Source organism: Anomalospiza imberbis, chromosome 11, assembly GCF_031753505.1.
Source record: "Anomalospiza imberbis isolate Cuckoo-Finch-1a 21T00152 chromosome 11, ASM3175350v1, whole genome shotgun sequence".
In the NCBI taxonomy this organism is placed as follows: Eukaryota; Metazoa; Chordata; class Aves; order Passeriformes; family Viduidae; genus Anomalospiza; species Anomalospiza imberbis.
The window spans coordinates 11220906-11242101 of NC_089691.1; the positions used below are offsets into that span (position 1 = coordinate 11220906).

At 61.6% G+C, this 21196-nt stretch overlaps 1 protein-coding gene across 1 annotated transcript in view; it reads left to right on the top strand.

The window, feature by feature from the left end:
* The window catches only part of COL7A1 (collagen type VII alpha 1 chain), a 30928-nt gene extending 13008 nt beyond the window's left edge, over positions 1-17920 (top strand). Inside the window, exons 43-120 of the mRNA XM_068201918.1 lie at positions 116-160; positions 374-409; positions 534-578; positions 679-714; positions 795-821; positions 913-942; positions 1099-1170; positions 1275-1334; positions 1442-1477; positions 1619-1699; positions 1826-1861; positions 1947-1991; positions 2090-2161; positions 2329-2373; positions 2480-2506; positions 2589-2630; positions 3248-3328; positions 3488-3523; positions 3623-3658; positions 3744-3824; positions 4016-4051; positions 4279-4350; positions 4567-4611; positions 4783-4818; positions 4962-4997; positions 5107-5211; positions 5351-5386; positions 5562-5597; positions 5770-5817; positions 5944-5979; positions 6155-6286; positions 6447-6656; positions 6750-6785; positions 6965-7009; positions 7178-7249; positions 7366-7410; positions 7543-7605; positions 7693-7737; positions 8000-8035; positions 8313-8348; positions 8533-8577; positions 8810-8842; positions 9001-9063; positions 9152-9187; positions 9294-9374; positions 9474-9542; positions 9646-9681; positions 9777-9818; positions 9976-10020; positions 10167-10211; positions 10335-10370; positions 10495-10554; positions 10681-10806; positions 10942-11013; positions 11232-11267; positions 11520-11579; positions 11747-11791; positions 11865-11900; positions 12026-12061; positions 12153-12209; positions 12443-12514; positions 12776-12847; positions 12934-12969; positions 13052-13132; positions 13217-13270; positions 13486-13539; positions 13616-13678; positions 13781-13843; positions 14130-14246; positions 14602-14679; positions 14759-14812; positions 15007-15055; positions 15134-15181; positions 15608-15697; positions 16047-16130; positions 16222-16341; positions 17002-17181; positions 17324-17920. Of these exons, the coding sequence (XP_068058019.1) occupies positions 116-160; positions 374-409; positions 534-578; positions 679-714; positions 795-821; positions 913-942; positions 1099-1170; positions 1275-1334; positions 1442-1477; positions 1619-1699; positions 1826-1861; positions 1947-1991; positions 2090-2161; positions 2329-2373; positions 2480-2506; positions 2589-2630; positions 3248-3328; positions 3488-3523; positions 3623-3658; positions 3744-3824; positions 4016-4051; positions 4279-4350; positions 4567-4611; positions 4783-4818; positions 4962-4997; positions 5107-5211; positions 5351-5386; positions 5562-5597; positions 5770-5817; positions 5944-5979; positions 6155-6286; positions 6447-6656; positions 6750-6785; positions 6965-7009; positions 7178-7249; positions 7366-7410; positions 7543-7605; positions 7693-7737; positions 8000-8035; positions 8313-8348; positions 8533-8577; positions 8810-8842; positions 9001-9063; positions 9152-9187; positions 9294-9374; positions 9474-9542; positions 9646-9681; positions 9777-9818; positions 9976-10020; positions 10167-10211; positions 10335-10370; positions 10495-10554; positions 10681-10806; positions 10942-11013; positions 11232-11267; positions 11520-11579; positions 11747-11791; positions 11865-11900; positions 12026-12061; positions 12153-12209; positions 12443-12514; positions 12776-12847; positions 12934-12969; positions 13052-13132; positions 13217-13270; positions 13486-13539; positions 13616-13678; positions 13781-13843; positions 14130-14246; positions 14602-14679; positions 14759-14812; positions 15007-15055; positions 15134-15181; positions 15608-15697; positions 16047-16130; positions 16222-16341; positions 17002-17181; positions 17324-17373 (4599 nt within the window). The 3' untranslated portion in view covers positions 17374-17920. The remainder of the gene's footprint in view (positions 1-115; positions 161-373; positions 410-533; positions 579-678; positions 715-794; positions 822-912; positions 943-1098; positions 1171-1274; positions 1335-1441; positions 1478-1618; positions 1700-1825; positions 1862-1946; positions 1992-2089; positions 2162-2328; positions 2374-2479; positions 2507-2588; positions 2631-3247; positions 3329-3487; positions 3524-3622; positions 3659-3743; positions 3825-4015; positions 4052-4278; positions 4351-4566; positions 4612-4782; positions 4819-4961; positions 4998-5106; positions 5212-5350; positions 5387-5561; positions 5598-5769; positions 5818-5943; positions 5980-6154; positions 6287-6446; positions 6657-6749; positions 6786-6964; positions 7010-7177; positions 7250-7365; positions 7411-7542; positions 7606-7692; positions 7738-7999; positions 8036-8312; positions 8349-8532; positions 8578-8809; positions 8843-9000; positions 9064-9151; positions 9188-9293; positions 9375-9473; positions 9543-9645; positions 9682-9776; positions 9819-9975; positions 10021-10166; positions 10212-10334; positions 10371-10494; positions 10555-10680; positions 10807-10941; positions 11014-11231; positions 11268-11519; positions 11580-11746; positions 11792-11864; positions 11901-12025; positions 12062-12152; positions 12210-12442; positions 12515-12775; positions 12848-12933; positions 12970-13051; positions 13133-13216; positions 13271-13485; positions 13540-13615; positions 13679-13780; positions 13844-14129; positions 14247-14601; positions 14680-14758; positions 14813-15006; positions 15056-15133; positions 15182-15607; positions 15698-16046; positions 16131-16221; positions 16342-17001; positions 17182-17323) is intronic.
* The last annotated feature ends 3276 nt before the right edge of the window (positions 17921-21196 follow it).

A 21196-nucleotide genomic window follows, 5' to 3' on the forward strand; every position in this document is an offset into this window, starting at 1 on the left:
AGGGATGCTCTTGCCATGCCTTTGGCAGAGAGAAGGAGGTTCTGGGTTCTGAGCCAGGACCCAGGATGTCCCCCAAAGGTCCTGCTGCCCCTGACCCTTTGTTTCTCCTATACAGGGAGACCGTGGGGCACCGGGTGAGCTGGGAGAGACGGGCGAGAAGGTGAGAGGGTGCCAAAGCAGACCGGCATTGGCCGGTCCTGGTGTCCCTGACACCTGGTGGTGGCAGTGCCTGGGGATGGCTGTCACAACCCAGTGATCTTGGATGGGATTCAGGACTGACTCGTGAAGAGCTCTGGGGCAGTGTGTGGGGTGGGGGCAGTGTGGTGTAGAGGCAGGAAGGCTCCCTGAAACCCTTCTCTGCTTTGCTCTGCAGGGAGACCGTGGTGTGCCGGGCCCAGAGGGTGAGAAGGTAGGTGCACTGGGGCAACTGTAGCATGGTGGAGTGATGCCTATTCTGCCCTGGAGCAACCACCCTGCATCCTGCACGGGATGGCAGGATGCCCACACACCTTCCTCTTCCTCCTCTCCTGCAGGGTGAGATGGGAGCCCCAGGGCACCCCGGGCCATCAGGCAGAGAGGTGAGCCAGGGTAGTGGGTGTGTGGAGCCAGGAGCTGCCATGCCCTGGGTGCACCTTCCCAGGCACTGCCAGCCCCCTGAGGTCTCTAATCTTGCCACAGGGAGCTCCAGGACCGACTGGCCCCCGGGGGGAGAAGGTGAGGGCAAAGTGGGGTCCCAGTGGGGTGGCAGGGGTCTGTTGGGGAAGGGGCCGGCAGTGACACCTGTCTCTCTGCAGGGCGATCCAGGACCACCTGGCAGGCCAGTAAGTGATGCTGCCCACCTCTGCCTGCCCCAGCCCCAGGACAGGGAGCCATGGGCAGTGCCTAGCATGGTCTCCTCTGCTTCCCCTCCAGGCTCCCAGTGTGGCTGGTGCTGGAGAGAAGGTAACCCTGGCCCAGCTGTGCCCTCCACCCTCTGGGCATGGCTGTGGGCTGGGGAGGGGGATTGCACAGTTGGACTCATCCTGGTCCCAGGCCTGGTCCACAGCTGCAGTGGGGGAAAAAATGGGTGGTTTGGGGTGTTGATTTTGTCTGCTCCAGGGTGACAGAGGTTTCCCAGGACCAGAAGGACCTCCTGGCCCCAAGGGTGAAACAGGAGATAAAGGTGCCCGTGTGAGTACGGCCTTGAGGATAGGAAGCACAGGGCACATGACACAGCCCTCCCCAGACTCATGGTGCCTGTGCTGTTGCTCCATGCTATGTCCTTTCATGTCTAGGGTCCCCCTGGCCTGAGCATCCCAGGGCCAGCTGGCCCCAAAGGCGAGCAGGGCGATCGGGTGAGTCTGGGGGCACCCTTGGGCACCAGCTCATGTCCCTGGTCCCTCCCCTGGCAAGGGGTCACCAAGGTTCCCAATGACACCTGCTCTTCCTCTCCAACAACCAGGGTATCGTTGGCCTCCCAGGCAGGAGTGGTGCAAAGGTGATGTCAGTGCCCTTCCATTCATCTGTCCATCCATCTGGCTGGCTGGCTGGCTCTAGAGGGGCTGCTCCTGCAGACTGTGCCCCTTCTCTCCCCAGCTGCCCAGGCTCTGCCCTGACTGTTGCCCCTTCTCTTGCCTAGGGTGACCCAGGAGAGCCAGGGGAGAAGGGGGAGCCAGGCCGAGCGGGCACCCCTGGGCAGATCGGGCTGCGAGGCAAGGAGGTAGTGTGGGACAAGGGGCTGTGGGGCACCGTGGCCCTGAGGAGATGGGGGGCTGGCAGGCAGCAGGGGGATGCTGGTGACTTGTACTTTTCTCTCCTGGCCGGTGCCCACTGATTTGTGTCTCAGGGAGAGCGAGGAGAGAAAGGTGACGAAGGCACCCCGGTAAGTGAGGGTCCCCAGGACCACTGCCCCTCTTCCCACTGCCTCTGATCCTACTGCCCCCCACTCACCCCCTCTTTCCCCACAGGGCGAAGCAGGTCTGCCTGGCAAGCCTGGTGACAGGGGTCCCCGGGTAAGTGCAGGGCTGCTGGGCACCCTGGGGCAGGAGAGAGACTCATGGCCTCGGGGTGGCTTCTGCTAATGCACGTCTTCCCTTTGCCCTCCACCCAGGGCCTTCCTGGCTACCGTGGCCCCCCCGGGGAGAAGGGTGACTTGGGGGACCCAGGACCTGAAGGCAGGAATGTAAGTAGCCCCTTGTATGTGCCCACTGCTCCATGGGCACCCACCACCCCTCACACCTCACTGCCCCACACCCACCCTTACCCCAGGGGTACCCTCCACCCCTCAGGACCCACACGCCACGGGTCCCCCATTCCCTCCCCCTCTGACTCCATCCCTCTTTCCTGCAGGGCAACCCTGGAGCACCAGGGAGCAAGGGTGACCGTGGGGACCCAGTGAGTGATGGCAGGGCCACATGTGGCCCCCCACCCCAGAGCCAGCTGTGCCCTCCCCAGGGCTGCGCCAGCTCCCCTTAATCTGTTTCCCTTGCCCTTCTTTCAGGGGCCTCCCGGACCCCCAGGACGAACTGTAAGTTCTGCCTCCCTCTTCTCCCTGCCCATGGGCTGCTGTCCAGCCCCACGTGCTCCAACAGCTCCTCTCTGCCCCACAGGTCGATGTTGGGCTCGGAGGAGTGGGGGGAAAGGGTGAGAAGGTAATGAACGAGTCCTTGGGATGCTGGTGGTGGGATACTCTCTGCTGTCCTCTGGGCTCTGCCTGGCCACTGGCATCATTGTTGATCAAGCCCTCCCTGCCCAAAACAGCCTCTGCCACGTGCAGCTGATGTGCACCATGACTGAGAGGCACATGGGGAGCACAGGGGCTGACACTCATGCCCTGTGATGGGAGGAGGCCCTGTAGGGCTGAGGTTTCCAAAGGAGCTGGGGTGCTCCTGGCTCTCCAGCCCCACAGGGGTCCTGTGGCAGCACCCAACTCTCTGGGCATTCTGCTTTTACAGCCCAGCTTAGGCTCAGGACAATTTTGACCACAGGCTGTGCTCTGTGCTGGGTGGCACTGTGGTCCCAGCTGTGGCCAAGCTGCCTCCTGGCTCAGCAGTGCTGCTCGGTGCCTTTCTTCTGCAACCACACTCTGGCTCCCGCTCTCCCAGCGGGAGCTGCACTGAGCCCAGACACCTCTTTTTTAGCCTGTCCCTCTTATTTTGGGACCATTCCTCTCACCCCACCCCTAAACCACACAGCACCAGCACTGTGTACTCTGGCACAGGCTTGGTAGAGCACAGTGCCCTCTGACCAGTGTGCCCTTCCCTGGCAGGGGGACCCTGGGGACCCGGGCGAGGACGGTGCCAAGGGTGCCCGGGGTGACGCCGGCTCCCCTGGACTGCCTGGAGAGAGGGTAGGTGCTGGGCCCCTGGTGTGCGAGGCTGGGGCAGCGCGATGGGTGATGTTCTGCAGGAGAGCCGGAGGTCCTGGTGTGCAGGGACTGCCTGCTGAGCACCCAGGATCCCCTCCTTTCCCCCCATGCCCCACTGCTGAGCGTGTCTCTTTCTTGCAGGGTGTGGAGGGCCCCCGCGGCCCCCCTGGCACACGGGTAAGTGTCCCCTTTCCCATGGGGGTCTGAATGGGGGACTCGTGCCCTGTGCAGCTCCTGTTAATGGGACGTGAGGCTCACTTGTCTTCCGGCCCGTAGGGTGACCCTGGGGACCGAGGCCTGCCAGGAGAGAAGGTGAGAGGACTGGGGGCTGAGGGCTGCCCCACAGCACTCCCATCCCACCCCAAAGCTCCAACCATCCTTCCCTGCTCTCTTACAGGGGGACCGTGGCCCACCAGGGCTGGATGGCCGCAATGGGCTGGAAGGCAAACCTGGGCCCCCGGGGCCTGCTGGGCTGCGGGTGAGTGTGGTCCCAGGTGGGGGGAATGTCTGTGCCAGGGTGGCACGGGGGGGGAGCTGTGGGACAGAGGGATGATGGGGTGGGAGGAGCTGTGCCCCTGGACACCCTCTGCTCCAGGCTGGGGATGCTCTGGAGGGGGAGCCTTTGGCAGGACGGAAATGTCCCTGTCCTCACCTCCTCCTTGTCTGCAGGGGGACCCGGGAAAGCAGGGAGATCCTGGCCGGGATGTAAGTACCTCTGGAGAGGGCAGGTTTAGGTTGTGTTCCATCTGGGACCATCAGGCTTGCAAAGGACCAGTGTCCTGTCCCATGCTTCTTGGTCCAGGGCAGAGCAGCAAGACCCTCCCCTGTCCCCAGCAGAGTGCCACTGCCAGTCACGCTCCCTGCTCCCAGGGCTGGCTGTGGCAGATGGGTGCCCTGCTGCCTTGTGCTCCCACCATCTCCTTTCCCTACAGGGCCTGCCTGGGCTGCGTGGGGAGCAGGGACCACCTGGCCCCGTGGGTCCCCTGGGACCACCTGGCGTGCCTGTAAGTACCAGCCACCCTGCACCCTAGGGACACATCCTAGGGTCCCCTGCCCTCTGTGGATCTCAGCTGGATCTGTCTGGTGGGGCTCACCCTGAGCCCAGCTCCCCATTCCATGCACCTTGAGGCTCCAGTGGGTCCCAGGCACCCCTGGCTGCTGGTGCCCCTGGCTGGTGGAGAGCCTGGGGGGCTCCCTCACTGCCTTTCTTTTCCTCCCAGGGCAAACCCGGTGAGGATGGCAAACCTGGCCTGAATGGCAAGAATGTGAGTAGGGGAAACAGGGCTTGACTTTGGGGCTCTCCCAGGATGCTGAGGGATAGTGATCCCAGTACAACATAAGGCAAGGGGAAGATGTGGCAAAGAACCCCCATGCTCTGAGCCATCCTCAGGTTTGTACCCATGCTGAGATAGTTGACAGGCAGCCTTTGTTCCCAGGGAGAAGATGGGACACCAGGAGAGGATGGGAGAAAGGTAAGGAGGTGACCCACGGATGGTTCCTGTGTGATCCCCATGTGAAACCCACAAGCCTGGCTCCACCCTGCCCAGAGCAGGAGCACCGTTTTGGGGCATGCGGATGGGGCAGCATCCCTCCAACTCCTTTCTCTCCTGGTTAGGGAGACAAAGGTGATGCAGGACTGCCTGGGAGAGAGGTGAGTAGTCCCCAAAGAGGAGTGTGTGTGATGGGGGTGCTGGGTACATGCTCCCATCAGGCACAGACCTGGGTCCCAGACTCTGGGAGTGATACTGCTCTCTCGGCAGGGCCGCAGCGGTGCCAAGGGCGAGCAGGGGGACAGAGGTGTGCCAGGCCCCCTTGGCCCCCCTGGCCTTCCTGGTGTCCCAGGGCAGGTTGGCCCCCCAGGCCAGGTGTGTAGTTCTCCACCCCATGGTGCCCTGGAGTCCGGACTGCTCTGAGGCAGGCAGGGCTCCCATCCATGGCTCCCTCAGGGCACTGCCCTGTGTCCATGGGGGCCGGGTGCTATTGTGTCACCTCCATGTCTTCCAGGGCTCCCCAGGCCTCCGTGGGGTGGCTGGACCAAAGGTAAGTGTGCTCCTGCCCCCCAGTCCCCCAAGGCAAAGGTCTGGGGAGGATCACATGCCAGAGGGAATAAGTCCCTGGCAAGTCCCCACCCCCAAGATAACAGTGCTGGACCCTGGTGCTGCAGTTGGTGCTGGGCAGCCTGACTGCTCCTCTTGATCCCTTTGCTGTGTTTCAGGGGGACCCAGGGGAGCCTGGACTGCGAGGGGAGCCGGTGAGTACCCAGCACTGAGCCTGACAAGCTACGAGCACCCCAGCCGCAACCACAGCCCCTGCCCAGGCAGCACCAAAGTGTTAACTCTGAAACCTACCAAGGGTGAGCACTGCTCACCCCTCTTGCTGCACCTCTGTACATCTTCTCATTCCCTCTTTTCCTCTAAACCTAGGGGCGACCTGGCAACCCTGGGGCACGTGGAGACCCTGGGACCACAGTGGTGAGTCTCTACCCTGACCTGCTGTGCTGGGACAGCATCAGCCCTGGGGGACAGAGAACCATCCACCTCTCTGTTCCTGCCTCTGTGGTGGGAAGCTATTTTGTTTTTAATGTCTTTTTATTGCAGAACATTGAACGTAGCCTGGAAGCGCTTGGCATCAAGGTATGTATTTCTGGGCTGTCAGGCTGGGGCTTTTTCCTGCCACATGGCAGCAGGAAGAGGGCGGGGGAGGTGGTGGGGGATCTGAGCAATTTAGGATGGGTTAGCAGGACTGTGGGGTGCTGCTGCAGCTGGGTTCCACTTATGCTCTGACTGTTGGCTCTCTCCTCTCTCCCAGGTTTCATCCCTGAAGGAGCTCACGGGTGCCTACGATGGGAGCTCAGACTCGTTTCCGCCGGTGGTCGAGCGGCTGCGGGGCCAGAAGGGCAGTCGGGGGGATCCAGGAGAAAGGGGGCCCCCAGGCCGAGAGGTGAGTGGAGCCAGGCTCGACACCAAGACCCCAACACTGCCCACTCCTGCTTTCTGGGCTGGCTGGGGGTTCATGCAGCCGGCTCAGCCCTGGGGTGCTCAGGGAGGGCTCACAACCCTGCCTCAGGGCTGGCTCTGGCAGCGCAGCTTTTGTTTTGCAGGGCTCCTTAGGCTTCCCTGGCGAGCGAGGACCCAAAGGTGACAAGGGAGACCCAGGTACCCCCGGCCCCCAGGGCCCCATGGGCCGGGCCGTGGGTGAGCGGGGTCCCGAGGGCCCGCCTGGGCAGCCAGGGGAGCCTGGCAAGCCAGGCATTCCTGGGGTGCCGGGCCGGGCTGGGGAGCTGGGGGAATCCGGGAGGTCCGGAGAGAAGGTGAGTGTGTGTGGAGGTGCGAGGTGAAGTCTGGGGGGCCTGGTCTAGGGGCTTGGGGATAGCCCCATGACAGCCACCATGGTGTTTTCACAGGGTGACCGAGGAGAGAAGGGCGACCGAGGTGAGCAGGTGAGCTGGGACAGGGACATGGTGCCCTCCATCTCCTCTTGTGTTGTGCCCCTCTCGAGGGGATGCAGGGCTCTCTGTGGGGCAGGCAGATGCCCTGTGGAGGCCAGGAGTGGCCATACCAGGAAGGCTCTGCTCTCCCATGCCCTTTGACACTCAACCTATTTCTCTGCCCTTCTCAGGGAAGGGATGGCTTGCCTGGACCCCCAGGGCCCCCAGGGCCCAAGGTAGGTGATGGCTGCTGCTGGGGACCACCGTCAAGGTGCCAGTCTGCCCCTCTGGGGTTGAATGGCCACATCCAGTCCCTTGGCTCAGGGGCCTGGAGAGGGCTTTGCCCCTGAGGAGTCCTTCCTGAGGTCCCCAGGGTGCTGGCCCTGACTGTGCCCTGCCCACAGGTGGACGTGGTGGAGGGCAGCCTGATGGGCCTCCCAGGCGAACGCGGCCCCATCGGACCCAAAGGAGCCAAGGTGTGCAGCTGGTCTGAAAGGAGAAGGGCGGCCGAGACAGCTGAGCTGGGGCTGAGGATGGTAGTGGGGCAGAGGGGCAGCAAGGGCTGATGGCATCTGTCTTCTTCCCATCACAGGGTGAGCCAGGAGCTGAGGGCGAGCGAGGACCCAAAGGAGATAAGGTCTGAGGTTATAAGTGTCCCATGTCAAAAGCCCTGGGTGAGGGCACTGCTGGGCACACCCCTTGGCAGGCCCTGGGAGGTCACGGGAAGGTCCCTGCCTGGCTTGTGACCCTGTGCCTGTCCCCACTGCAGGGTGAAGGTGGCTTGAGGGGTGACCGAGGGGAACCTGGCGAGAAGGGCAGGGACGGCAACCCCGTGAGTACCGCACTGCTCCCCTGCCTGGCACTGACCTGGGACCCTGCCTGGCACTGACCCCATCCCTGTCTCCATCCTTTGCTCCAGGGTCTTCCGGGTGAGAGAGGGCTGGCAGGCCCTGAGGGGAAGCCGGTGAGTGGGGACATGGTGGAGAGATGCAGGCTGGGACTGGGGGAGCTCCTGTGGTCTCACACCAGCCACCACCAGCACCAGCAGGAGCGTTTATGCCTCATTCACCTCCTTCTCCCCATACCTCTTCCTATTCCTGCCCCTCCTAAGTGCCCTGTCTGGGTACCACACACTGGGAATGGGGAGCATCCCTGGGGGGCAGGCAAGGCTGTGTGGAGGTGCTGGGTTTCCCCTTGTCCACTGACTCTGATGTGGTTCTTTGCAGGGCTTGCCAGGCTTTCCTGGCGTGCTGGGACGTCCGGTAGGTGTCTGTGTCTCTCCCATGTCCCTGTGCCCCACCACCTCAGCATACAGCCAGGGGCTCCTGGCTGTGAATGCTTGGTGAAACCGTGGGGGTCACCCTGCTGCTGGGCTGGGTCCTTGGCCCTCTGCATCTTAGCAGGACCTGTCCAGGCTTGTCTTACTTGGTGCTTACAAGAGCTGCTGGCACTGTCTGGGTCTGCTCTCCCTGGGGACACCCCCTGCTCCCACTGGGGAAAACCCACTTCTGCAGTGATCCCATTTCTTCCTCCCTTCAGGGCAATCAGGGAGACCCAGGACCCCCAGGACCTCCGGTAAGGAGCCACCTTGCACCACGTGCAGGGGACTGTCATGCAAGGGCGATGTCAGCCAGGGTGGGCATTCCCCCACAGAGCAGAGGTGGGGTGGCACTGCTGGGACTGAGTGGTCCTTCTGCCCCCTTCCTGTTCTGTGCCACCAGCAAGCACCACCCCAATAATGTCCCCTTGTCCCCTGCAGGGCAGCACTGGCCCACCAGGGACCCAGGGCCCAGCTGGTGCCAAGGTAAGGCAGCGGCGTTGGCATCTGCATCAGCATTGCCATGTCCAGCCTGGCAGAGGGAAAGGGTGCCTTGCCAGATCTGGGGACTGGAGGGAGGACCACATTTCAGGAAGTTTTGGGCTGGAGGGAGGGACATTTGGCTGGAAGCCCCCCAGATCCAGCTCTGAAGATACGCCTGTGACCAAAGTAGCTGGTCGGTTGGGATGGTGGGGCTGATGCAGCATGTTCTTCCCAGGGTGATCCGGGGGAACCTGGCTCCAGCATCCGTGTGAGTACTCATACCCTCCATGCCTGTACCCACCTGGCTGCCCAAAACCATCCAGCCTCCCCAAAATCAGCCAGTCCCACCCCAACACATCTTCCCACAGGGGCAGCCAAGGTCCTGGCTGTTCCATCCCCTCTCTGCTGTGTCTGTTTCCATTGCAGGGTTTGCCTGGCCCCCAAGGCAACATGGGCCTGCCAGGACCCCTTGGCCCCCCCGGCCCAGGGGTAGGTATTTGCAGCACCCCAAACCTGCCCCTTGGCTGTTCCTGGTGCCTGGGATGCTTCTTGATTTCTTCTCATGTCTCCATTGCAGGGCCCACCGGGTGTCCCTGGGCTGCCGGGACAAGTGGTGAGTGCGTTGCCCCCCACATCTGGCTGCCATCAGTGTGGGTGCTTGAGGCTGCCTGGGGGGCTGTAGGGCCCCCACGCCCCACCCCAAATCTCACTGCCTGCAGGGGGAGAGTGGGAAGCCAGGCGTGCCAGGCAGGGATGGTGTGCCAGGGAAGGACGGCGAGGCAGGAGTGCCTGGGAAGATGGTACGTTGGTGCTCACCCTGCCCCATCCCAGGGGGATCCTCTCTCAGCTCAGCCTGGCTTGTCTGCAGCTAAGGCTGAGGGCTGTGCCACTTGTGCCAGGGCTTGCCAGGACCTTCAGGGCCTGCTGGTCCCAAGGGAGAGCCAGGGGATGCTGGAGCCCCAGGGCAGGTGAGTGCAGAGCTCTCAAGTCATCACAAGATGCCTTGTCCAGGATGAGGGGGAGCATCCCCATGCAGCCCTGCTCACATGCCCACTCTGTCCTCTGCCCCAGGCCATCACTGGCCCCCCTGGAGCCAAGGGAGAGAAGGTAAGGAGCCAGGCTGTGAGGGCTGGGGTGGGCAAGGGTCTGTGGGCGCTGGCATCTGCAGTGGGCACACCTGAGCACCCGTGTGTCCCCTGCAGGGTGAGCCGGCGCTGCTGGAGGGTGTGCTGCTGGGAGAGCCCGTGAGTCACCCCCACAAACCCTGACACTCCCATTACCCTCATCTCCCCTGGCAGCCTTTCCCTACCATTAACCTTATCCCCTCCCACCACCCTTGCCTTCTGAGGGGCAAGCCAGCCCTGTGGCTGCCCTCTCCCCTAACACTGCTGTCCCTGACAGGGCTCCAAGGGTGACCGAGGCTTGCCAGGCCCCAAGGGTGAGAAGGTGAGCGCTGCCCTGGGGGTCAGTGGAGAGGGGCTCTGTGGTCCCCAGCTCCCTGGCTGCTTGGCCACAGTGTGGGGATCCAGCTGCAGCTGCTCCCCCAGTTCATAATCCCACACATCTTCTTTTTACTTGTTTTTCCCTGCCAGGGGGAGCCAGGAAGGCTTGGAGAGCCAGGAGATCCTGGGGAAGATGTGAGTAGGAGGCATATTGGGGTGGTGGGTGGATATTGGGGACAGTGGATGCTGGTGGGGGCTGGGATCTGTGCCCCTCCCATCTACTGCCCAGGTCTTCCTGGGGGCTTGGTGTCTTCACAGGGAGCCAAGGGATCCTCTGGAGCCAAAGGGGAGAAGGTACGTGTCCCCAGCTCCCAGGGGGATCCCCCACCCTGGGGGGTGCTCTGAGTGGCATGATGGCCCTGGCACCCCTGTGCCCACCAGCCAGGTGATGTGCCACACGCTCTCTGCCACCTTGCAGGGATCAGTGGGTGTCGGTGCACGGGGACCACCGGGACAGGACGGGCCTCCGGGTTTGAAGGTAACACCTGTCCCCATGTCACCCTGGCTCTGATCATGTCCCTAATGCCCCAGTGATGCTCTAGCTTGGCTGGCTGAAGGAAAAGCACACTCCTGAGGAGCTTAATCTTTTACTTCCCTACTTCAGGGTGACACTGGCTTGCCAGGATTACCAGGACCCCCAGGCTTAGCAGGCATTGCTGGGATGCCAGGACAGCCAGGCCTGAGAGGGGAAAATGGACAGCCTGGCCCTCCAGGTCCCCCAGGAGAGAGGGTAAAGACTACAACCAGAACACGGCATCACTGGTCCTGGTGACCCTGGACCCTTGTGCAGTGTCAGTGAGGTCCCTGCAAGCCCCATTGCTTCCCAGCCACAGCCTCTGCCCATTCCTTGCCTTCTCCCTGCCAGGGTTTGATCGGCTTTCCAGGCAGGGATGGCGCCGCTGGACCACCGGGACCTGTGGGGCCCCCAGGGCCGGCCGTGAGTATGGTGCCACAGCATTCCTGGGCGTGTGGACTCTGCCCTGGCTTCCCTGCTGGCTCAGACAGGCTGACAGGGACCAGCTGGCACCTCCCTGGCCCCTGGGGCAGGCTGTTCCTGGAGGGTGCAGTACCACGGTGGGACTCTCAGAGATGTTTTGCAGGGTGTCTGGCATTGCTTTACTCCCGTGGCTTGCTCACCCTTCTGCTTTCTTTTAGGGCATACAAGGGGCCCCTGGCCTGAAGGGTGACAAGGTAGGACCAGGGGCAGCCCTATAGCATGAGAGGCGGGAGGCTGCTTCTTTTGTGGAGTGTCCCTGCAGCCCCCTTACCCCTGAGGGTGCTGAGCCCACTCTGGATGGTGGCACATGGGGGCCTCCTGTGCACCAGGCAACCAGAGAGGTGGTGGGGACTGTGGGGTGTCCCCTGGCATGGGGAGTACCTGGCAGGGATGGGAGGAGCTGTGGGCAGTGAGGATGGGGGTGAGTTCTTGCCTTCTTCTGGCAGGGTGCTCCAGGGGCCGGGCTGCCAGGAGCCAGAGGTGAACGTGGTGACCCAGGACCACGGGTAGGTACTGCCACAGTCCCCACCATGTCCCCACAGCCGGCGACAGGAAGGCTCACGGTGCCAGCCCTGCAGGTCTCTGAGCCAGAGCTGCAGCTGTCCCTGGGGTGGGGTGATGCTGGGGTGCCCCCATCCTAAAACCCCCTTCTCATATCCCTTCCTTCTTGCAGGGTGAGGATGGGCGCCCAGGGCCAGAAGGGGATCGTGGGCCAGCAGTAAGTACCCCCCTTCCTCAGCTGCACCCCGATCCAGGCCCCTTCCTGACCACACCTCTCTTCTCCCGCTCAGGGCTTGCCTGGGAACCGCGGGGAGCGTGGGGACAAGGTAAGGGACTCTGCGGGCTGAGGAGCTGGGGGGAGAATGATGCACCTCCAGGTATTGGGGTGCCCAGGGAGGTGCTGCCTGCTCCCTGCTGTGCATCTTTGCAGCATCTCACCTCATCCTCACAGGGAGACCTTGGGGCCCCAGGACCCAAAGGAGACAAGGTGAGTCCTTGGGGCGGGGGGCAATGGGAAGACAGGCAGCAGCCCTGGCCCCCTCCTCACCCCCACCTCTCTCTCTGCTTTGGGTGTACAGGGCGATACTGTGGTGGTGGAGGGGCCGCCTGGAGCACGGGGCAGCAAGGGAGAGCCGGTAAGAGCTGTCCCTATCCTCCCTCTCCCCATCCTTCCTGTCCCTCTGGGAAGAGCTGGAGGAGCTTTTTCCTGCTGGGGGACACTCCCTTGCAGAGCATATTATTCCCTCTCCTTCAGGCACCCTACAGACCCCCATGTTCCTCCTCCCATGGGAGTCTGTCCTCCCCACCCTCATGTGTGTCTGAGCTTCTTCTCATTCCCTGGCCCCTCCCTGTGTTTCCTCCTTTGCAGGGAGAGCGTGGCCTGAAGGGCACAGAAGGGGACAAGGGGGACAAGGGGGAGCAAGGCATGCTTGGAGAGAAGGTACAGGGCTGGGGGGAACTTGTGCAGGGCTGGGAGCTGCTGGGTTGGGGATCATGGAGAGTTATTGACAGGGCAAGGGACAGAGGAAGCAGGGCATGATGGCATCCCTGTGCCCTATGTGCTGGTGCTGGTAGGCACCAGGGACATGGTGCAACGGGACCTGCCAGACCTGGCCTTGGAGGTGACCATGGCCATGTTGTGGCCATGCAGTGGCTGGAGCTCTCCCTCCTGCCCTGTGCTGATCTGGGTTTCGGCTTGCAGGGCACGAGGGGTGAACAAGGAGAGAAGGGCTCCATGGGTTTCCCTGGGGCACGTGGCCCGAGCGGGCAGAAGGTACGAAGCTGTGCGGCCCCTCTGCTGAGGGATGCTGGTGGCACCATCCCCCTCACCTGCCCTGACTGATCCTTTGCTTTCCCCAGGGAGAGGTTGGAGCACCGGGAGAGCCTGGCGAGCCGGTGAGGAGCTGTGTCTTTGTGCCTCTGGCACTGCACTGCAGGGCAGGAGCAGACCCTGGTCACACTGTGTGCTCTCTCACAGGGTCAGCCTGGCCGCGATGGGATCCCTGGGGCCCGGGGGGAGAAAGGGGACATGGGACCCCTGGGCATGCGTGGCCTCAAGGTGGGTTGGCTTCTCTGGCTGTCAGTGCTCTCCTGGCCAGGACTAGTCCTGGCTTGGCATGGCTCTGACTTCCCATCCTTGCAGGGTGACCGGGGCATGAAAGGTGCCTGTGGCCTCAATGGGGACAAGGGCGAGAAGGTGAGTGGGTGCCTGTAGGGTGCTGCAGGAGCCTGGATGGTGCCTGGAGGCTGTGGCCCTTTGGATCCCCTCCATCAGCCAGCGGGAGTGGGGAGATGGCTGAGGCCAGACTTTGACCCCGTGACAGGGTCATGGGGTCCCCTCCTCTGCCTGTGGCTCTGAGGTGAGCATTGAGGGGTGAACTGACTGCCCTGCCTCTCTCCTGCCTGCTGTAGGGAGAGCCAGGGATCCCAGGGCGCTCAGGATTGCCAGGGAGGAAAGGCGAGCCGGTAAGCACCACGCTGACACCAGAGTGGGACAGGAAAGCATGCCTGGTGGCTGATGGACATCTACTTTGTCCCTCAGGGAGAACTGGGTCTGTCAGGACCACCAGGCATTCCTGGAAAAGAAGGGCTCATGGGACCCAAGGTAGGTTAGAGCAGTGCTGGGAAAAGCTGTGCTGGCACTTCATCCCCTTGCTACCTGCCCCCCACCGTGTGTCCCCTGCTGCCTGTCCCTTCCTCTTTGCAGGGTGACCGGGGATTTGATGGGCAGCAGGGAGCCAAAGGAGACCAGGGGGAGAAAGGAGACCGGGTGAGCAGGCTGGAAAGGGAGGGGATGCATTGCACCACATTGCTTGTACCAGGATACAGCCTTGGTTGGAAGCATATCAGAGCCTGATGCTCCCAGAAGAGTCATTCAGTGCTGCTCTAAATTATGTCACTAAACAATGTATGTCAACAATTCCCTGCTCTTTATAAGAAGGCACCAGTGCTGGTTTTTCGGGGATGCCCAGTTGTGGGGTCAGAGGATGTCCATGGCATCTGCTCTGAAGTCGGGGGCTCTGACACCCCTGGCCTCACCCTCTGCTCTCCTCCAGGGTGCCCCGGGTGTTATGGGTGGCCCTGGTCCCCGGGGCAGTGATGGTGCTCCTGGCCCCCCTGGGCCTTCAGGGAGTGTCGGCCCAAGAGGTCCTGAGGGCATGCAGGGCCAGAAGGTAAGTCCTCACCACAGGTGACTGGTCCCCTCTGGGGCTGTGAGGATGGGAGGGCCCAGTCCCCTTAGCAGGTGAGGGGTGGGTGGCATCTGGAGTCATATCCCAGCTCTGTCCTGCCCTGCCAGCTCGCTGGCTTTGGGTTCTTCCCTTGTGTCCCCCTGCCCAGGGGATGGAGTCTGAGGGGAGGAGTGTGCAACCCTGCTTGTCCTTGAGTTGAGCTGGACCTGTCCCCATCCCCACCTGCACTGGCACCCCTGGGGTGCAGGTGTGGGGAAAGCAGCACCTCCATGGTGCTGGGGAGAGCAGAGAGACTCCAGCACCCAGCAGCCAGATCCTGAGCACGTGTCCTTTGCAGGGGGAGAGAGGCCCCCCTGGGCAGTCAGTGCCAGGAGCACGTGGCATGCCTGGCATCCCTGGCGAGAGAGGAGAGCAGGTAAGTGTGTGGGTGCCTGGCCCTGCCTGGATGAGCTCCAGCCAGGGTCAGCTTCCCACCGCCTTTCTGCTGTCCCCAGGGCAGTCCTGGCACCCACGGGCTCCGTGGGGAGAAGGGGGAGCCAGGCATGACGGTAAGGAGCCAGAAGGGAGCCAGCATAGGCTTGTGGCATTCAGGTCACTGGGGTGAGAAGGGGTGCTGGATCCATCCCACTGCCACTGCTGTAGGGGCTGCCATCCTCTGGGCTCTGCTAGACCCTGGGGAAAGGGGGGTCTTGAATTGCACCATCCCCCCATTACTACTCTTGCCCCTTCATGTGCCCGGCAGGAGGAGGAGATCCGTGCCTTCGTCAGGCAGGAGATGAGCCAGCACTGTGGTGAGCATCCCCCGCTGCTGCCCTGGGGCTGGGGGTCTGGACCTGCTGCCCCTGACCTCCATCCTGTCTCTCCTACAGCCTGTGGTGGCCACTTTCCACAGCACCAGGATTCACGTGAGCACTCAGGTTGCAGCTCTTCCTTCCTATCCCCCTGCCCCACATGTGTGTCACAAAAAGAGCCCTGGCACCCAGGTGTGCCACTGGTTTTGGGGAGCTGGAGGTGGCTGGCACCCTCCATGACCCTTCAGTAAGGGTCAGCATCAGTGTAGAACCCTGCACAGGGAGAAGGGATGGTGTGTGGCAGAAGTGATGGCACAGGGATCCCCAGGGACAGCCGGCTCAGGATGGTGCCAGTGGGGTCTGGGTGCTGCCAGGGTCTGCCCAAATGAGGGGATCACAGGAACTGTACCCCATCTATTCTTGTGTGTCAAAACTGGGGCAGGGGTCTTGCAGGGCTCAGCAGTGCTGGAGGGAAGGGTAGGCTGGAGGAGTGGGATTGGAGGGACGGAGGCAAGGGGTGGGCTGGGACGAGGTGGGTGCTTTCTCTCCAAGGAGGCTGGGGGGCTCAGGCCAGGAGCAGCTTCCACTCTGCCCAGGGAGTAGGAAGAATCGTCCGCCAGGAGAAAGAGCATGACCAAACAGGTGATGGAGAGTCTGGAGGATCTGTGAGATCTGGTGACATGGGCATGTGCGCCTCCCTGTGCCTTCCCCTGTCCTATCTTGCTGGGCTCCAAGTGGGTGCTGTCTCTCTTGGCCTCCCCTGCCTGTCCCTCCTCCAGGAGTCCCCATGGCAGCCCTGATCTGTGGTGCAGAGAGAGGAGGGGGTATCTCTAGGTCCACCATCCCTGTTCATGTACCCTGTCAGGCTGCAACAGGGTTGGGTAGTGCTAGACTGCTCCACACCTGAACGGGGTGGTTTTCCCTTGGGAAATAAGGGGAAAGTAGCCCAGACTCCTTTGCCTTTTCCCTGATGCCCGTATCGCCTTGACAGGGTCCTTCTCCACTCAGCCATTCCTTGCTGGCAGCGCTCATATAGTCCCTGTGCTGAAGTTGTCACACACTGAAGAGGATGAGGGTGTGTCATCCATGTGCTTTTTCCCCTTGTCCCCTTTTTCTGTGCTCCATGTGTGTGGTGAGGACTGCTCATGTGTGGTGCTGTCTCCCAGGGCAGGACAGGCAGATCATGCTCGACAATGACGACCTCACATATGACAGCATGGATGGAGAGGAGGATGACTACGATGAAGTCCCAGAGATGGACAGCTTGGAGCAGCCCACAGTGGATGGTGAGCTTCCCTGCACTCACCTGGCACTGACAGCTAAGCTACTGGGGGAAACCATGGAGCTGCCCCCGGTTTTGCTGGGGTGGTGTCTTCACATCCAGCTGGGCAGTGGGTTCCTGTGCCATCTGTCTGGGGGGTTTTGGGATTTCCTGCCCTCTCACTGGTAATTGGGAGGGTTGTACCTTTCCTATCACAGTGCTGCCCACACCATGCAGACCTTGTGCTCTATCCCTGTCACCAAAGCCGTCACCAGCAGTGATGGGTGGTGTGCTGGGCTGGTGGGACCTGCTGCCCTTCCAGGTTTCCTGTGCTCTGGTCATAAGCCACAGGATGGATGCCAAAGGCCCCAGGAGATCAGGGAAGCCCCAGTGGCAGCAGCCTTTGGAAAGTCCCTCTATAATCCTTTCAAGGGGTGCTGTGGCCATCATGTCCCCACGCCACCTACCTCCCAGTTCTTTGCTGAGAGCTGTCCCGGGGTACAGCTTGCCCAGAGTGGTGTCTCCTGCCCTCAATTCCAGCACTTGGACAGAGCATAGAGAGTCTCCTCCAGCCAAACCCTTCCCATGCTCAGTCTTGCCCTTCTGGGCTTTCCCCTCCTGCCACGTGGGTCTGACAGCCTCCACCGCCGGTGGGCTGCCCTCACCAGCAGCGTTTGCCCCACAGCTGAGCCCTGCAGGCTGCCGCTGGACGAGGGGCAGTGCCAGCGCTACACCCTGCGCTGGTACTACAACCAAAGAGTCACCGAGTGCCGGCCCTTCGTCTACAGCGGCTGCCAGGGCAACCTCAACCGCTTTGACAGCAAGGAGGAGTGTGAGCTGCACTGTGGGCAGCGCCCAGGGGCAGGTAGGCAGAGCTTGGCACAGCTACCGGCACCAGCAGGCCCAGCAGCATCTCCACCCTGTGCCGTGGGCTCAGCAACGCAGAGCTGGGGGGACAGTGCTGGTCCCCCACCTCAGCTCTGACAGCACCTCGCTTCTCTCCACAGATTCCCGTGGCAGTGCCGGCAGCAAGGTGGGAGGGCAGCCAAAGGTGTAGGTGCAGGTGGTGTCTCGGCAGGCAGGGCTGCCTGGAACTGGGGCCCAGCTGCTGCCCTGGCTGGGGCTGGGCTGCCCATGGTGGCAGCAGCCATGTACCCACCAGCCCCAGCAGGAACCTGGTGCTATTTCTAACCTGTCTTTATGCTGCTCGTGGGTTTTTCATTTCATATCAGTTTATTGTCATTAAGGTGAAATTTATGTCAAATGGGAAACTGCCTCCCACCAAGGCTCTGAACCCTCTTTCCCCCTGGGCTGTTCTCAGTTTGATTTTTAAATTATTTGTTGCCAACAGAACAGTTCTTAGCCTTGTTCCCTCTCTCTGGAAGCAGAGGTAGGACTTGGCATAGTTGGGCTCCCTCCCCTCCCATAATACCCCTGTACCCTTTCCTGCTCCCCAGTAGACCCCCAGACTCCCTCTCTGCTCTCTGCTCTCTGCTGGGAGAGCTGCCCACATCCTTGTACCAGGCAGTGCCTCCCTGCACAACATCCCTCACCCCCACCTGCAATGAGCTCCATCTGAATAAATTTCACCTTAACCTCAACAAGGGCCCAGTTCCCCTTTTGTGGCTGTGATGGTTTGGCAGTGACCTGTGGGGAGACTGGAGTCTCTTGCCGTGTGCAACCCTCCAGCTCACACGCCTGCCAGCAGCACTTCTGGCTTTAATCTGGGGGATCTCACCTGCACCCCCTGGCCTGTCAGGGAAACCCTGAGGATGGTGCTATGTTAGAAGAGGTCCCTGCTCGCCCACAGTTACTCTCGAAGGCTCTGTAAAAGTGGTGTTGCAGCCCCTGCCTCCCCCCATCCCCAGGGCTGAGTAGGGTTGTGCCCTTCACTGCCCCTGAGCCCCAGGGCTGCCGGGTGGGCTTTGTGGCCCCACACGTACTGCTGTTCCCTGTGTGTATCTATTTACAGCAAATGACTATGTGTACCACTGCAGGGGGGATGTGTATTAAAGCTGTGCTCACAGGGAGATGTCACACTTCTTGGCATGTTGCTGGAGATGCTGTGGAGTTTGGGGGCAGCTCTTGACTCAGGCATGGCCCCTGACCCCCCCAGCTGGGCTGCCCTTTCCAGCTGCCCACTGCTGGCAGTGCTAGCTGGGGTTCCTCACCCTTTCCAGCTGCCCAGTGCCTCATCCCTGTGCCCAGCATGTGCCCAGCTGATGCAAGCCAGGCCATGACCCCCTGTCCAGGCCCTGACGTGTCAGCACGTGGGTCTGTGGTGCTGCATGATGTACTGTGTGAATCAGTGCTGCCAGCTAATTTTGGCTTCTGGGTGTGAGTTCCTGGCTGTCCCTGGGAGGAGGAACAAAGCTGGCATTATTTCTGTTCCCTGCTGTCCTGGGGAGGGTGGCATAAGATGGGTCACCCATTGGTTCAGACCACGGGGGTGAGCAGTCCAGTGGTCTGAACCCTGGGCACTCTGGCTCCTGGCCCTGGCCAGCCCATGGGGCTGAGCACCCACAACTCACCTCATGTGGTGCCCACCCAGCCCAAGAGCCTTGGGATGCTCCCACACTCCCTAAGGGGGGGAACTTTGGAACCAAACCCTTGTATATGGGGCTCACCCCACAGCAATGCCTACAGGCTGCTACCCACCTTGGGCAGCTGGCAGAGGAGCTGGGCCAGGCTGGACTGGTGCAGGTGCCTGCAAACCAGTGGTGTCCCAGTTGGAATGCATTAAGGTGAGCTGCAAGCCACTGGTGTCCTGCAATCCAGTGGCCAAAGCAGTGCTTGGGATTGGCACAGCAGGGAGGTGACATGTCTCTAGATATGTCCTCCACATGGCCAGGGAGTCTGTCAGGACACAGTGCCAAACTGGTACCAAGAGCTGTCCAGGGGCCTTGTGAGGCACAATGCCCGGAGGTCTGCCCATGATCCCAGCAGTATGCATGTTCTCTCCCTCCCTTAAGTGATTACCAAGCCTGACAGGAGCAGGGACGCCTAATTAGATGGAGAAAAAACATCTTGCAAGTCAAACATGAAACAACTGAGCTGTCCCAGGTTCCCGGAACCCCCTCCAAATGCAGCTGGTGGAGCTGCAAGGGGGCACACACCCACCCACATCCTGGGATGATTTCATCTGCCATTAGGCAAAATGTATTAAAAACATTTCCACACACCACCCCCCCACCTTCTCCCTGTCACCGTCACCCCCTCTGCGGGTCAGAGGTGGAGCTGGGACAGGATAAGAGCCAGGGCTTGGCAGTGAGCAGAGCAACTGCCCAGCTTGTGGTCCCTGCACCCTGGGAGCACTGCCTGAACATCGAGGGGACGAGGACCTGCTGCAAATGGTGAGGCTGTGCCCTCAGCAGTGCTTTTCAGGGGCTTTTAGCTGGGCAATAGGTTGCAGGGGGTTAGATGCTTTTCATTCCTAATTTTGCAGTGAGTTAACTGCCTCTGGCTGCCTATTCTGGTACTCTCCAAAGGGTTTCACCCCAGAGATACTCTGCTGGGTGACTGATTTTGGAGAGAGGCAGCTATAGAGCAGGATTTGTGCAGCAGTGTCCGTGTACCTGCTCTGACCCCCACCCCACATCCCAGCACCCTGACCCCCACCCTGTAGCACAGCATCCTGCAATCCCTGGGGCCTCCCTGTGACCAGGGTGAGGGATGGGGTGGAGAAAGTTGCTGAGGCTTGACACAACTCAGGACCTGTGGCCAGTCGCCTGCCCCTGTCACCCCAGCGCGATCAATATGCTGTGTATTTTAGTCCAAGTGGCTTGTGTCCCTCCTTGGTGGGTGGCTTTTGCCCCAAAAAGCCCAGCAACACAGTGGGGAATGGCATCTGCCAGGGAAGACGTGGGAGGAAGAAAGCTCCACTGCCCGCCCAGCCCTGAAACCCCAGGCATTTCCCTGGCCAAAGGGCAGGAATGGGTTGGAGAGCAGCCACAGTACCCTGGCAGGCACCCTCCTGAGCAGGATTGTCTCCTTCCCTGGGTGAAAAAGGGCTGAAGGGTGTGAAATTGAGGGCATGGCTAGCGTCTGGCCAGGGGCGGTGCGAAAGGACAAGGACAGCCAGGTGATTTGCTTCCCATGTCCCCTTCAGCCTCTCCAAAAGTCCCTGTTCTGTTCCAGATGGTTAAAATCAGGGTGGAATAATGACATGTTCCTGAAAGGAGGGTGAAGCCCCACCAGCTGGTGCAGGGAGTGGAGGGGTTCTGTGGGCGACACCCTGGTGGGGACGTGTCCTGCCTGGGGGGCTGTGGGGCTCAGGCAGGGTGATGGGGGTGATGCTAAGCCACGTGCTCCCCGCAGGCACCCCCGGCCACGCTGCAAGGCAGGATGCTGCTCTCCTTCCTGGTGCTCCTGGGGACACCAGCAAGAGCCTGGAAGAGACCGAGCCATGTGTGGCTCCCGCCAGCCCCCCAGACTGTGGATGGAGGGAAGCTGATGAGGCAGGAAAGCACCAGCCATAACACGATGCTGCCAGATCCCTCCAAAATGAGGAGGGGTGACGATGGCTCTGGGGCAGGGTCTCATCCAGATGAAGCCAGCCTACCTCTGCTAGAGGGATCAGAAAGACAAGCACTGCCCTGGCTGATGAGCCCAGCCACCAAGAGAGCGGCTCCCAGGAAAAAGGGGAGGAAGGTGTCCCTGTCACTCGATGTCCACACTCACTTACTGAAAATCCTGCTCGACCTGGCCAGAGAGAAGGAAGTGCAGGCCAAGGCGGCTGCCAATGCCCAGCTGATGGCCCGCCTCGGGCGCAGGAGATAAACTGTCCTGGCTGGCATCTAGCAGGGCTGGAGAGGGCAGCGGGGCTGCCTGGGGCACTGGCACAGGGAGGCGTGGAGCAGCATTGGGGTGTGCAGGGGACT